A 14611-nucleotide genomic window follows, 5' to 3' on the forward strand; every position below is an offset into this window, starting at 1 on the left:
TCTCTCTCTCCCTCCCCTTCCTCTCTCTAAAAGCAATAAACTATTCTTTTAAAAAAAAGGGAATTAGAGCTCTTAAAATGTCACCCTTTTACTTTTCTTTTGAGAACATGTATAGCTTTAGGTTTATTTCTGTTTGAAGGTAGGAGAATATGCTAAATCCCTAAAACTGTTCCTTAATAGGTATTCCTTAGAAAAGGATTACAGCAATAGAAAAAGGCCTTCACCCTAACCAGTTTGGCTCAGTGGATAGATCATCAGCCTGTGGACTGAAAGGTTCTAGGTTTGATCCCGGTCAGGGGCACATGCCTGGGTTGTGAGCTTAATCCCCAGTGTGGGGCGTGCAGGCAGTGGCCAGTCAATGATTCTGTCTCATCATTGATGTTTCTATCTCTCTCTTCCTCTTCCTTCCTCTCTGAAATCAATAAAAATATATTTTTAAAAAAGAGCAGTTTCAAAAAGAAAAAGGCCTTCCCAGGCCTTTATTACACTGCTGTCTATTATGAATCTCAGAGAGGAAACAGGCTATTGTTTACTTGTTTCACAAACTTGTTTGATCTCAGGCCTCTTTTACATTGAGTCAAATGGGAGTTCCCTGGAATTCACTTTTGGAAAACCCTGGGATTGGGTTTATTTTTCAAGGTTCCTTGGGTTTGGTGACACGTGGAAAGAGATCAGTGCCTCTGCCAGGTGATGAATTTACAGAGATGAACATGGAACTGTAGAAGCAAATGTAGAGTCACTATAAGCCTAATCTATGAAGATTTGCTGGAGAATAGCTTTAAACTTCACACAACTTTTGAACCTGTTTGACATAGTTTAGAGTATTTGTGATGGGGCTGGGAAATAGTGAACGAAGTCGGGCTATTGTGTGACACATGAGGCAAGGAGCAGAGTTTCAAACCCTGCTGGGCTGTGCCACGAGTGGACAGGGACAAGTTGCATCTCTGAGGAGCTACCGTGGTCAGGTTCTGTCCCTCCAACACAGAAAGCTGTGTGTACGTGTAATGTGCAATTACATAATTGTACACAAAGCAGATATAATTACATACGGTCAGAGAATGAGCTACAGTCCTGAATCCTCAAGGTGGCTCTCAAGACTGCTGATAAAGCCCCAGCTCCCCCTGAACACCCCTGAACTCCGCCTAGGTCATAGCACTCAGCACTCTGTGCTTCTTTTCAGGCCTTTGCACTGATACTTACTTAAATAATTATGATTAATAATATTTTCATGTTTAGCCTACCATGATGATTCTCCATGAGATTCTTTTTATTCATCACTACATCCCAGGGCCTGACACCTAATAGACATTTATAAATATTTTTTAAATGATTGAGAAAGTGTGCTTCTGTTTCTTATAAGCATATCCTGATTCTGTTTCATCAATGTAAGTTACATCAAGTAACCTTAGGTCACTGTTTCTCACTGTGACCTGCTTTGTGTTTTATTTGACAAGACCCCTGAATGGTTAGACAGTGATTCCTGCCAAAAGTGTGATCAGCCTTTCTTCTGGAACTTCAAGCAAATGTGGGACAGTAGGAAAATTGGCCTAAGACAGGTGAGTGATGTGGCTGCTTCATCAATATCTAATCGTGTGCCCTAACCGGTTTGGCTCAGTGGATAGAGCGTCGGCCTGTAGACTCAAGGGTCCCAGGTTCGATTCCAGTCAAGGGCATGTACCTTGGTTGTGGGCACATCCCCAGTAGGGAGTGTGCAGGAGGCAGCTGATCGATGTTTCTCTCTCATTGATGTTTCCAACTCTCTATCCCTCTCCCTTCCTCTCTGTAAAAAAATCAATAAAATATATTTTTAAAAAAATGTAATCATGTGTAAATAACTTTACCTTGTGATCTTGGAAGAAATAGGGGTAAATTATTATCATGGAGTCTCTTTGTGAGTGCACATTAATTTGTTCCCTTTATCTGCTATAGCTCATTCCTACTGGATTCAGTTTTATAGAGATCTGTCCCCAGTAAGTAGTTAAGGTATATGACTTTAGAATTCTACTGGCATCTATTGAAATATACCTTAAAGTTAGAGGGATGATGCTTTAGCTCATATTGGTACCAAACCATGCAATTATAGAAGTGGTATTTATTTATTCTTAATAATTTCACTGGTCCTTCTTATGTCTTAGTTTTAGTTATTTGAGTCTACTTATAATACAACATTTCAGTCTGATTCCATGCTTGGGTTTGGTCATCCCTAAGACACCAAAAGTTGATTTCATTGCTCACCTAGATTGGGCGTGACTAGAGTATAGACCAGTGATGGCGAACCTATGACACGCGTGTCAGAGGTGACACGCAAACTCATTTCTTTGGTTGATTTTTCTTTGTTAAATGGCATTTAAATATATAAAATAAATATCAAAAATATAAATCTTTGTTTTACTATGGTTGCAAATATCAAAAAATTTCTATATGTGACACGGCACCAGAGTTAAGTTAGGGTTTTTCAAAATGCTGACACGTCGAGCTCAAAAGGTTCACCATCACTGGTATAGACAATGGATTGAATCAGGGTTCATTCCTATTCTCCTTCATGAGGCAGCATAATCTCGGAGATGGCACTTCCTCATTACACTCAGCTTTAAGATAACCTGACTGCTGGGTGGTTCCTCTAGAGATCATAGTGATGATAACCAGAGAGGACCAAAAATGGGGTAAGGAGCAGAAGGGAGGTGGCAGTCAGATGTGTTTCCCAGCAGTCCTCATTCTGAATAAACACAACTGGTGTGTTCCTTTCAGTTTTGGGGGCAACCTTGTTTAGCATCCTCAGCTAAATGCTGTTGATCACTGTTGAGATACCCCGAGATGCTGAGGTACGGCTGCCCTAACAAGTCTCCGTTCTCTCTCTGCAGCACCACTGCCGCAAGTGCGGGAAGGCTGTCTGCGGCAAGTGCAGCTCCAAACGTTCCTCCATCCCCCTGATGGGCTTCGAGTTTGAAGTGAGGGTCTGTGACAGCTGCCACGAGGCCATCACAGATGAAGAGTAAGTTCCAGCAGCCTGCAAAATTGTCAAGGTTAAGGAGAGAATGTGAACTGAGCTGCACCCAGCACACAGTTGTGACTACTGATGCCCTAGCTCCTGCTGGTTTAGAGTGCAGATCCTGGCAAGTGGGCAAAGCCCACCTTTCCACCAAGAGATTGTGTTCTCTTGTGACTTGGGAGAGAAGAGTACTCACAAAGAATGCATCCCTGTGCTCTTCTCAACCCCAGGGGTATGTGCATTGCAAATAGGTGTTCTTCCAGCAGAGCCTTCTGTATACTCATTTCCTTGAGAAGTGCTCAGGAGTTCGGAGTCCAGGGTTCACTTTCTAGCCCACGCTGGTATCTTCTACAGGAGCCAAATCAGCCCTAGGCTCTAGAGCAAGCGTGTCAAACTCGCAGCCTACTGGCTGCATCCGGCCCACAATGAATATTTTTGCAGCCCAGCCAATATACTGGTACATAAGAAACGTTTTAATAAAAATTTCGTAACTTAATTTTTACAATGTCCTATTATACATAATTATTAATAATGAACTACGTTTGCTAATGACTGATTACTATAATCGCATTGCATTCATTTCCCTTACTCGCAGGCACACCATCTCTCTCCACTAATACTAGCAGCGAATATTTTAGTAGCTAATTGCCACGTCATTAGTCTTGTACTGACTGGTTTGGCGTGCACAACAGGAAATATTTCGCTTTCGGAGAACATGAAAAATAGGTTTATTTGTATTACGCTTATTAATTTGTGCAGTTATTCAGTGTCTGGTAAGTTAATGTTCAAGAAAAAATACGAATTTTTATTAAAATGTTCTATTTTATGTTAATGATTCCTCATTTATTTCAGCCCTTTGTATTCAGCATGTCTATTGAAATAAACCTACGTTTCTATGAAAATTGAAGCTTTTGGTTTTTTGGGGCCCACATAAACTTAACCCTTGTTTATTTGGCCCGTGTTAGCCTTTGAGTTTGACATGCTTGCTCTAGAGCAGCAGTTCTCAACCTGTGGGTCGCAGCCCCTTTGGGGGTCAAACGACCCTTTCACAGGGGTCACCTAAGACCATCGGAAAACATATATAATTACATATTGTTTTTGTGATTAATCACTATGCTTTAATTATGTTCCATTTGTAACAATGAAAATACATCCTGCATATCAGATATTTACATTACGATTCATAACAGTAGCAAAATTACAGTTATGAAGTAGCAACGAAAAGAATTTTATGGTTGGGGGTCACCACAACATGAGGAACTGTATTAAAGGGTCGCGGCATTAGGAAGGTTGAGAACCACTGCTCTAGAGGTTTCGTTTTCCAAGAAGAGCTAAGCCACTTTACCTAAGAAACAAATGCTACCAGTTGCCCAACTACTAAGTCTTGCTGGTCAGTCTTGTCCAGAAAACCAGGACCTTAGGTTGCTGTGTCAGTGCTTAGTAGGTGGGACAAATCTATGCTGTCTCTTTAGTGTTGGCTAATTAAAAACTGCCCCAAAAGAAAACAGAATGCCCTGCAACAAGTTTTCCGTTTAGTGAATTACAGCAGAATTTCATAGGAAAAGGGCTGCCTAATGCTCCTACCCCCACATACTTCTAGGGCCTTGTATATAGTAAAATCATGTAAGTACTAGATGGGTGTCTTAAAAGATGCATGTAAATATAAGCATTTAAAATTCACCAGAGTAAATTAGCATTTAAAGGGAATTCATGGCAAATTAATAAAGTATTCTTTTACAAATAATCCTAACTTATGTGTTTTTCAATATTATTTATCCATATCATATATAAATTAAAATGCCCTTCCAGAAGTATTTCTGTCCACTGATTATTTTCCACTCATCATACATGATGAAATGAATATGAGTTCTTCTCATTAAATTAGAGAGCTGCATGTGATCTTAAGAGATACTCTAGCTAATTCTTCATTTTATAGATAAAGACACAGATCTGGAGGATCTAAGGGTCTGCAAATTAAACCTAAATCTTTAATTCTAAATATTTTACAGTAACCATTTTTATTATGCTGAAGATCTATTTAGATTCAGTTATAGATTAAAAATAGAAAACAAACATCTTCAGAAAGCCCACTGGAATATTGGAGAAAAGCTCTCCTTTCCCATGTTCCTGTCGCCTTTCCCACATCACTGCTCTGCCTCTTCTCGTGCCTTCAGAGTGCCTGGCAGCTGACAGACCTTCTTACTAAAAAATATGCACAGATTAAAAAACTGCAAAACAGTGTTTGGTAGACTATTTTACCAGCAAGTCCTGAAATCAAACTTAGCCAAAGCACTGAGGTATTTTGTTTTCTTTTTTAATTTATCAAAAACACAGAGATTTTCATAAGCTCTATTAGAGTGACAAGTAATCTAAAAGGGACTTTTGAATCTCTTTCCCATTTTAGAGAATATCAGAATCCTTTACTTAAAAAAAAAATTTTTTACCAGGTCACCAGGGAATAAAGCTAAATCTGAGCAACATTTCTAACAGTGAAGCCGTTTAGCCATTTGGCTAAAAAATTAGAGTTTAATGTCACTCTAGATATCCTTCATTCCTATGTCATGACTTTTCACTCTTGGAAACGTTCTTTGCTTCCTCCAGACGAGCGCCCACGGCCACTTTCCACGACAGTAAACACAACATTGTGCATGTGCATTTTGATGCAACCCGGGGATGGCTACTGACTTCGGGAACTGACAAGGTTATTAAGGTAGGATGCTCTCTCATGGTAGGAGCTTTCCATGTCTGGCCCTACGTGAATATACAGGAGCACCACGGCTATGCGAAACCTGCTCAGAGGGCTCCCTTGGCAGTGAGCATTTTTACATACAAGGCCCATGCCAGGCACAGGGTGTACACACCAAGGTCAGACATGCTCTTGCCTGTAAGGAACAGCTGGTCAGTTGGAGACATACTCTTAAAAAGACACTTAATAATAGGTCACATATGCAGTGGCCAGAAGAGCAATACAGACAAGAATTACTTTAAGAGTTCGTTCCGTAGAGGGAGGTGGTGCTGCTGAAAGTGGCTCTGTGAAGGAGGAGGGATTTGAGATGAGCTTTGGATGAATGGTAGAACTGGATAAGCCAACAAGTAATAAACAAGACCTTTCCCCATGAGATCGGTTAATCCACAAGCATCCCTCCAGGTTCTCTCTGAGGACCACAGCAGAGGCTCTGGACAGAAGGGGCCACGCCTACCTCATTTTCTGAGAAACACACAGGCATGTAGCACAGGCTTGCCCAGCGCACTGAGCTCTGCTTCCCAGGCCCATCGTGGTCCATTCTTAGAGGCAGCAGGATAAGGCGGTTGAAATAACCCCTTTTGGAAGCTGCCAGGCCTCTGAAACTTTAAGCAAGTTTAAAATAAACTCTGGAGTCTCAGAGCCTTTATTTTTTAAAATGAGACCCTTTGAACTGTTTGGAAGATTAAATGAGATAAGATATTGAAGGGACACAGCACATGCCTGGCACCCATTTGCTGCCTAATATAGCTTAGTTCCCTTCCTCCTTAAATGACTCTAATCTGCTTTTAGTCTCCATTAGCTGGATGAAAACTTCCAGCTGCCAAGGTCATGTTTTTGAGGTTTATGTTATAGTACTTTTTGATGGAAAATACTATTTTAAAGATTTCAGAATCATCTTAGTATAATTATGGCTTCTTAAATTTAAAAATTTACTTGAATTTAGTTATAAGGATTGGTTATCATCAACACAATTTAATTCTAGTTCATTGTATATCTTCTTTTTCTTTTTACAGTTGTGGGATATGACCCCAGTAGTATCTTGATGACACACCCAGGCATCTGAAAGATAGTATTTACTCAAGAATGATTGTTCTAATCCAAATCGTTACTGGAGCAGTAAAGCAGACGTGTGAAAAGAGAGAAACTAAAGAAACTAGCTGAGTTTGCATATTATCTGCGCACAAGTGGTGAGCCAGTGAATGAACACTTGGAGGGGACTCTTTCAACTTGTTCATACAATATAAAAGAAGATATTTTTTTAACAAATGGTTTGTACAATCTGGCTTGCTGCATTGTTTGAGTATACTGTAAACTCTGTGTGGGGTGTTTAATTTTTAAATTTTCAACACTTCATTTTAGTTGTTGTTTTGTGTGTCGGAGAAATGAGGGAAATGTCTGTTCAGGGTATTTTTGGTCATTTTAAAGCAGTTTCCATGTTTTCTTCACGTGGGCACAGATCACCGGGTCAGCATCTTTTTCTTCTCTATGTATCTACTCTCACCTTCTTCTGCTTTTCACCAGAGTGTATGTATTTACACTGCTTATAAACAGTGTTTCTGCTTTCCTAGAAATCCTCTTCAAGTGAGAGATTTGGAAAACCATTCATGTGGATTTACCTACTGACTTCTTGAATCACTTGAAGAACGATGTGTAATGTCTAACTTATTCATGTTCTTATATTGAGTAGAAATAACCTGGTGTTTCTGCCTCCGTTTTTCTCTTTCTTTCCCATATTAAAAAATGCCATGAGAAAGCTGTTCCCAGCCATTGTCATCATGGGAGTAGATGATTATAACTCAGAGCTTCAAGTATCAGTGCCTGGATCGTTTCTAATTCAATTGGAGCCTTCTGAGCCTTTCAAGTTTTATGTTTTAGTTTTATTGACACAGCTTTCCCTCACTTTTATTAAAAACAAACAAAATCCTATGTCCTTAAAAAAAAAAGTGTCTTTAAGCTATGTTTTTGTATGTGATGTCACCTCTGAACTTGACCATGTTCATTATGTGAGGTTGAATCCTGTTCTATTCCTCACCATCTGTGTTTTCTCCCCCTTTAAAAACTAGAACACTTTGCACACTTATACTAAAACTGTGTGATCTGAGACATAAAAGGTACTGAATCTTACAGCTCATGATGTCTTCCTGTTGGAAATGTAAAAAGGGGCTTTAGAAAATCAGTCTGAAGAACTCTGATTTTAAGGGAATCCAATCAAATTTGATAAAAGTGAAATATTCTGTGTTTTAGTGACTCATGATATTTAAGTCCTTTTTTAAAAACCTTATTTTCACCTATAAAAATAGAATTTAAATGAGTGGGCAAGCATGCGCTATGTGCCTGCCCCATTCTAAGCATGTTACATGGTATCACCTCAATCAACCCTCACCTGTTGGGGGGTTTTGTGGGATCACTAAGTCTCTTGGGGATTACTACCAGGTTAAATAAAACTTTGCAGGTAAACAGACCAATTACTTGCCCATTCTCTCCAAGTCCTACCTCCACAGTCTCTTGTTCACTTCTGATTTGACAAGTTTTTAGTGGTAGTATTTTAAATCCTCCCGATTTTTTTTCTCTTTTACTGGAAAGCAAATTTTTCCCTCATGGTCATTAATAACTTTTCTTTCTAACCAAAAGAACTACTACCAACCATACTTGGGTACCACCCCTAATACTGACCTAGCGTGCTTCCTGGGGAAGGAGTTTCCTAGAGATGATGGCTGCAGCGTTGGTGCTCCCCCATCAGCCACGGGACACAACAGCCATCACCTGAGACATCAGACCAGCCCGCGTGACCATACTCTAGGCTCAGATGCACACGTGTGTGTGCACAGAAGTGATTACCAGTTGTCCCTTCACTGGCCCCTTCCACATTACCCTTGCTTGCCATCAAGCTGTTAAAGTCAATCAGAGTCTGTACTGCATGATTGCTCTGTGAGAGCTTTAAAAAGGGAATTAAATTAAAAATATTCAGGTATCTATTTTGCAATTTATTACTAGAACCTGCAGCCATTACTAAATTGTACATAATAGAGAACTATGTTGGAAATGAATAATAGGGATGGATCACTCTGTTTTCCAGCTTTTGGAACATGCAGAGAGGAAGACACAGTGTTAGAAAGGCAGTAGATCAGGCACCCTGCGTGCCTGGCATGGATCTGAGTCAGGTCTGGATGAGCTCACACCCCATTTGGGAAGGTGATTGTCCCTGTGGGATCACATGTGCACCACGGTGGCTCTGTCTGTGACCCTGCACTTCACTGTAGCCATCTCCCTCCCAGCATGGCTGTCCCCCAGCCCACAGAGCCACTCGGAGACTGAAACCACTTGACACTTCATTGGTGAGGAGAGTTGCAATCACAAACCACAGCTATGTCAAGGTATCCACTGCTCTGCCCTTTTCTTTCTCCTCAAGTGAATGGGTGCTTGCATTTGTATGTTTGTAATACTGTGAATTATGTTGAATCTCCACTGTTTTTGTAACTCAGATCTGTGTGCTGGTGTTGGGTATCTTCCAAACATTTTATGGAAATGGAGGCTTCATTCACAAGGGCGGAAGCTGGCACCTGCACTTGTCTTTCCTCCTGTCTAGGTGAATTGTCATAGTTCTTGCTTTACCCTATTGGATTTGCACTTTACATAAATTTTGCTGTATTACTTCAACACACAGCAGCTCTGGCAAGTAATGCCTCGCATGGCTATGTTGGGAAAGTGGCAGAACTGCACATAGTTCTTTCTTTGGGAGGATAAAACCAATCACGTGCTCTCGGTTTCTCCAAAGAAATGATGTTACTGGAACCTTTAACTGCCTGTGTATGTCTCCACAGTAGCAAAGGTGGTTTTACATTAAGACCTTGAAGTTTGTGTGTCTTTTCTATGAGGTCAGTCAACCATGATATATTTGTTTGAATTATTCAAAGAATCATAAAATCATGAAACTGGAAGGGATCTTCAGATATCTAGAATGTTCCATGCACAAAACACTAGTTCCACCAGGCAGTTAGACTAGCTGAGGTGTAAACAAGAGAATCTAAAAGAAGGGTTTTCAAGGAACAATTGTTTTTGAACATTACCCGGTAATGGCACGGGCGAGGGAAGTGACGTCAGTGCCTTGAGACGGCGCCTCAGGAGCCAGGTTTGTTCCTTATCAGAAGCAAATTTGACACTTCTTCAGCCCAGCCCTGTGGTTATGAGTGGGTGGCTACCGTGTAGTAAGGCAATTATTGCAAGTCTTCATCAGTATAAACTCTTTCCTGCACTTTTCCCCACAGACCACGCAGTGGCAATACTTAAGTGGAAATCCAGGGGCATTGTCAGTGCACCTCTACCCCATTTGTCTGAAGGCTCATAACAGGTTGGCCTTGAGTGAGTTGCTGGGCCTATAGCATTTGCCCTTCCTATGGAACATTACCTTTGCATGTTTTGAGATTAATTTTTCTAAAGCATAATTTATTTTTGCTTAACAATGTATTTTTAAAGCCTGAATTTTGACTTTTAAGCAAAGAGATAGCTCTAAACTATGTATCAAAGTTACTGAATATAAATATTCATTAAATGACACTCTTGGTTTTGCCTTTTCATATAATTTATTGTCTGTAAAGACCTTGTTCACTAAGATTTACATTTTAAAGTGAAAGGAAGCATTTTGCTAAGTTAAATAATGCTAAGTTAAATTTTTCCTAATGTGAAAGCATGGATATCTAGCAATTTGACTGCAAAACACAGAAATTAAGTTCCTTTTTAACACTCGATTATCTGGGTAATCCTTGAGATTCCAGTCCATTTCGGCCAACCATTTGCTGAGTGCTCACTCTATGCCAGGCTTTGAACTAGGCCTGGGATGACAACGTCCATTTCCAGGCCAGGGCAGAGGCCACACAGCTGTGAAGATGGGTCATTTCAGTACAGTGTGGGTGGGGCCAGAGGGACTTTGCTGAGGAAAGGTCTTTGCTGATCTGAGAGCGAGCTAAAGGGTGAGTAGAGTAAGGAAATGACTTTCCAGGCTGCAGAAACAGCATAAACAAAGGCCCGTGATCTGGCATCAGCCTGCTGCATCGGGCTACAGGTGGTTTGCAGTTGCCAGAGAATATCAAGTTCTGGGCTGCAGTCCTGGAGCCTGAGCTCCCCTCACGTTGAGACGCAGATGCTTATGACTGCAGAGAGGGAGGCAGCACATACTTGGCCTTGAGGCGTTTGTTTACTTAGAGGCTCATCAGTTTTAGAGTCAAGGTTTTCCTGCAGTCCAGGCTAGGATCAGAGTTTCTTTTTCTTTGGAAATGCCTAGAATTGTTATCTTAAAATGACCCATGGTAACTAATTTCTGAACTTTGTGGGTACACAGCCCCTCACTGGAGACATTGAGGTGGATAGAGCTGGAGACCACACATGCATGGACGTGGCCTGGAGGAATCTACATACTAATTGCACGATGACTGGTACATAAGTGGGCTGAGCTAGCTTCTCCCCTTTGAAAAAGGAACAACCTTGACCTGAGCAGGAGGAGATTGTTCTAGACAGCGGGCATCACACTAATACGCAGAGCCGAGCCTTTGGGTTCAGGAGCAGGGTCGTTTCAGTGCAGTGTGGTAAATGTGATGAACCCTCATCGCATGGCACTCTCCAAGCGGAAGGGAACTTTTTTCTCAAGTCAGTGACAGTGAAAGGGGCTCTGCCCAGGCAGGGGCACGCCCAGCCTCTCACCGTGGGGCTTGGCACTTTCTAATTCCTGCTGTGCCATGCATTTGCCTTTGTCCTTCAGTACCCAAGTATCCTATGTCCATAACTTAGTTCCAGAACATCCATGTTCATATTTAAACGTTAACTTAACTTTACAACCACGTGTTATATACTACTGATTGAGGGGGTTTGACTTTGTCTTTAAACATTGTCCTTCCCATTGAGAAGCATATTCAGGCCTGACACACCAAAGGAATATCTAAACATTAGATCTGTCCAAAACTGGAATGGGATCCCTCCTTTGAGTTTCCCATGCCAGGGAATGGAAACTGTATGGCCCCTTGTCAGTGATGTGGGAAGGAGATTACCTAGAATATGGGTTGAATTCGATGATTGCTTTTAGGAACCCTTCCAGTCCCGAGATCCTGTGATTCCATGAATGTTATTTATTATTGAACTGACCTAGACTATTATCAGTGGCTGACCCACACGCGGCTGACTTAACTCAGATAAATGGGAGCCTATCGCAACATCTCTGTCTTCTGTTCTGCCTTAAAATGTTCACGTTTATGAGTCAAAAGTGTATCTGACTTTCTTGGAAGAGAAAGTGTCAGGGACTACAGGTTGGTTTAAAAGGTTAAATTTAGAATCTGACCCTGATATTCATGCTTCTTTCCTCCTCCCCTTTACCCCCTTGGTTCTCTGGGAAGCACGAGAGGGAGAACTATAACACAGAAAGGGAAATGGTTTGAAAAAAGTTTTTCACTTACATACACTTTTTCCCCGTTTAAATGGGTGACAACCTTATGTCAGTAGCATACACCAATATGAAGTATGGACCAAAATACTGTGTCATTGGTAACCATTGTACTCTCATACATATTTGTGTTTTACGCCATTTGCCTTGCTTTTAAATGACTTTTTTTCAATGTACTGTTTTGTGAAAGAAAATCTATGAAAAGTAAGACTGTTATTAACTGGACAACAGGGAGGCGCTAGCCCCACCTCTGCCCGTCGGCCACTGTAGCCATAACCAGGGGCGCGGGCATGTCTGTCTGCACGCCCAGCGGTCTGTGGCCACGCCAGAGCCTGGCTGCAGCGGGCATGTTACTTTAGGATATTTTTTTTTCTTTTTGAAGTGAGATTCTCCAGGGGATCCAGTTGAAAATGTAAAAAGCCTGAAGATAGAACAGATTTCTCAGATGTGGTTTCTGTCACTGATCCCACCAACCAAACCAAGCAGTCTTGACCTTGACTTCCTGAATGTGATCAAGTGGGACTGAGCAGAAATTTCCTACAGTGTTAAAATGTCTGTATTCAGTTCTACTTCAAATGCTGCTGAATGTTGGGAATGTTTCTAAACTCTGCTCACTTTCCCACTGCGCTTCCCTCCAACTGAACTGTACGTGTAGCCATTACCAGTGTACGTTTCCAACGCAAAGTTGCCTCCATGGTTTAAAATAAATATCTGTGGAAATCATCCTGCAACTGTGGCCCCATCGTTGTTGCTGTCCAGCTATAACACGTGGCCATATACACCCCAGCAACCTGCTTTGGGTTAACCATGGGGGTGGGGGTAGGTCTCCAGCCCACTCCTGCACCTGGAGACAAAGGTGAGCCACCATTCACTCCAGACGCTAAGCACAGCAAATGGGCTGCAGCATGTAGTCCTTTTTACGTTCTCTGTTATCTGAAGTTAAACTTTTCAAGTGAGGACAAAGCGGGCTCCAGGGCAAATACAGCCAGGGAAAGCCTCTCTGAAAAGTCATTAGGCCCACTTTATGGACAAGAAAATAGGTGGGAAGAAATCAATGGTCTGCATAATGTCCAACAGCCAGTGAGTGGGGCTGGGAAACACTTCACGCCAAGCCCCCTGCCCCTCAGCCCACCTGTGCCCTGAAGCCTCCCCCACGCCCAGCACTCCAGAGGCCCGGCTCTTCTTCAGAAAAGGAGAGGTGCAGTCGAATGGAGTCCATGTTTGCTGGCCTTTCTGGCAGACGCACCCAGGAAACCCCCTTCCTTGGGCTCCTTGGCCGAGAACCTGAATCAGCACCCAGAGCACCTCCAAGGAACCGCACCTGTGCCTGGCTGAGCAGTGCCCACCGGGGTTGCCCTCTGCTGTGGGCGATGAGCTATGTTTATGTCGCCTTGAACACCAAGAATGTATGTAAATATATTCTAAATCTGTTCATTGGTTTGTTACAACTTCCCCTGAACTCACTAGGAAGTAAAATGGTATAATTTAGAGGTTTTATCCAACCGTAGCACTAGAATGCTAGGTGCATTAGTGAAGCCACCCCCAATCTTAAGCAAATGTAAACTAGGCCTCATGTAATTTGTTTATGTAAATAGGCTGTCCCTTGGTTATGCCCTCTGCTGATGCACAGTGCATTTATTCTTCCTCCACCTCTGCTCCCCTCAGACTGACCATGTGGGTTCATCTTAAATGCAGAATTCTAAAGAAAATCACATTCTCAGATAAATGAGAGACTGACACAGGAAAAGAACCTGTGTAAATCCCTGGACGATGAAGGCTAGCTTATTCCCAGCCATAGTCGTATTTATCTACACTAATAAAAGAGAAACATGGTAATTAGCGTACGACCGCTACCCTTCCCATTGGCTAATCAGGGAGATATGCAAATTAACTGTCAGCCAAGATGGCGGCCGGCAGCCAGGCAGCTGATGCGAACAGGGAGGCTTGCTTCCTTCAGTGACAGAGGACTCCAACATTCCCCGCCTGCCTTGCCGGCCTCTGAGCTTCAGTTGGAAACATTGTAACATTTATAGAAGATAAACAAAACCCCAGAAACCTCCTGTCAGTCAGCCGGGATCTCAGAGCTGGAGTCGCAACATTGTTTCGAATACAGAAAACAAAGGCCAGAAACCTGCTTTCAGCAGCCGAGCCTCAGAGAGAAAGCCAGCTCTCAGCTCCAGTGACAGGCATAGAAGGTAAATAAATGCCAGAATAAAAAAAAAAAGAAAAAAAGGAGAGGTTTGGAGCTTCAGTCGCCCGCCAGCCTGAAAACGGCCCTCAGCCCCTCACCCAGACTGGCCAGGCACCCCAGTGGGGACCCCCACCCTGAAGCAACAAGATGGCGGCTAATTTGCATACTGAAGGCAGGCGGCAGCAGGCAAGGCTGTCTGCGGTCTGGGACCCGGATCTGTGACCCTGCCAGGCGGGGGGCACCGCGGGAGGCTGTCCG

General features: G+C 42.3%; 1 protein-coding gene across 4 annotated transcripts in view; it reads left to right on the top strand.

Annotated features, from left to right (window-relative positions):
* The window catches only part of WDFY2 (WD repeat and FYVE domain containing 2), a 207638-nt gene extending 199411 nt beyond the window's left edge, over nt 1-8227 (top strand). For 2 of the 4 annotated variants that reach the window (XM_014548300.1, XM_014548299.1), the window contains exons 9-12: nt 1455-1556; nt 2862-2992; nt 5591-5699; nt 6749-8227. In XM_014548300.1, the coding sequence (XP_014403786.1) occupies nt 1455-1556; nt 2862-2992; nt 5591-5699; nt 6749-6778 (372 nt within the window). In that variant the 3' untranslated portion in view covers nt 6779-8227. The remainder of the gene's footprint in view (nt 1-1454; nt 1557-2861; nt 2993-5590; nt 5700-6748) is intronic. The other 2 variants (XM_005876935.2, XM_014548297.1) reach the window with 2 other exon arrangements.
* Nucleotides 8228-14611: the final 6384 nt, after the last annotated feature.

This window comes from Myotis brandtii, unplaced genomic scaffold (assembly GCF_000412655.1).
Source record: "Myotis brandtii unplaced genomic scaffold, ASM41265v1 scaffold500, whole genome shotgun sequence".
Taxonomy (NCBI): Eukaryota; Metazoa; Chordata; class Mammalia; order Chiroptera; family Vespertilionidae; genus Myotis; species Myotis brandtii.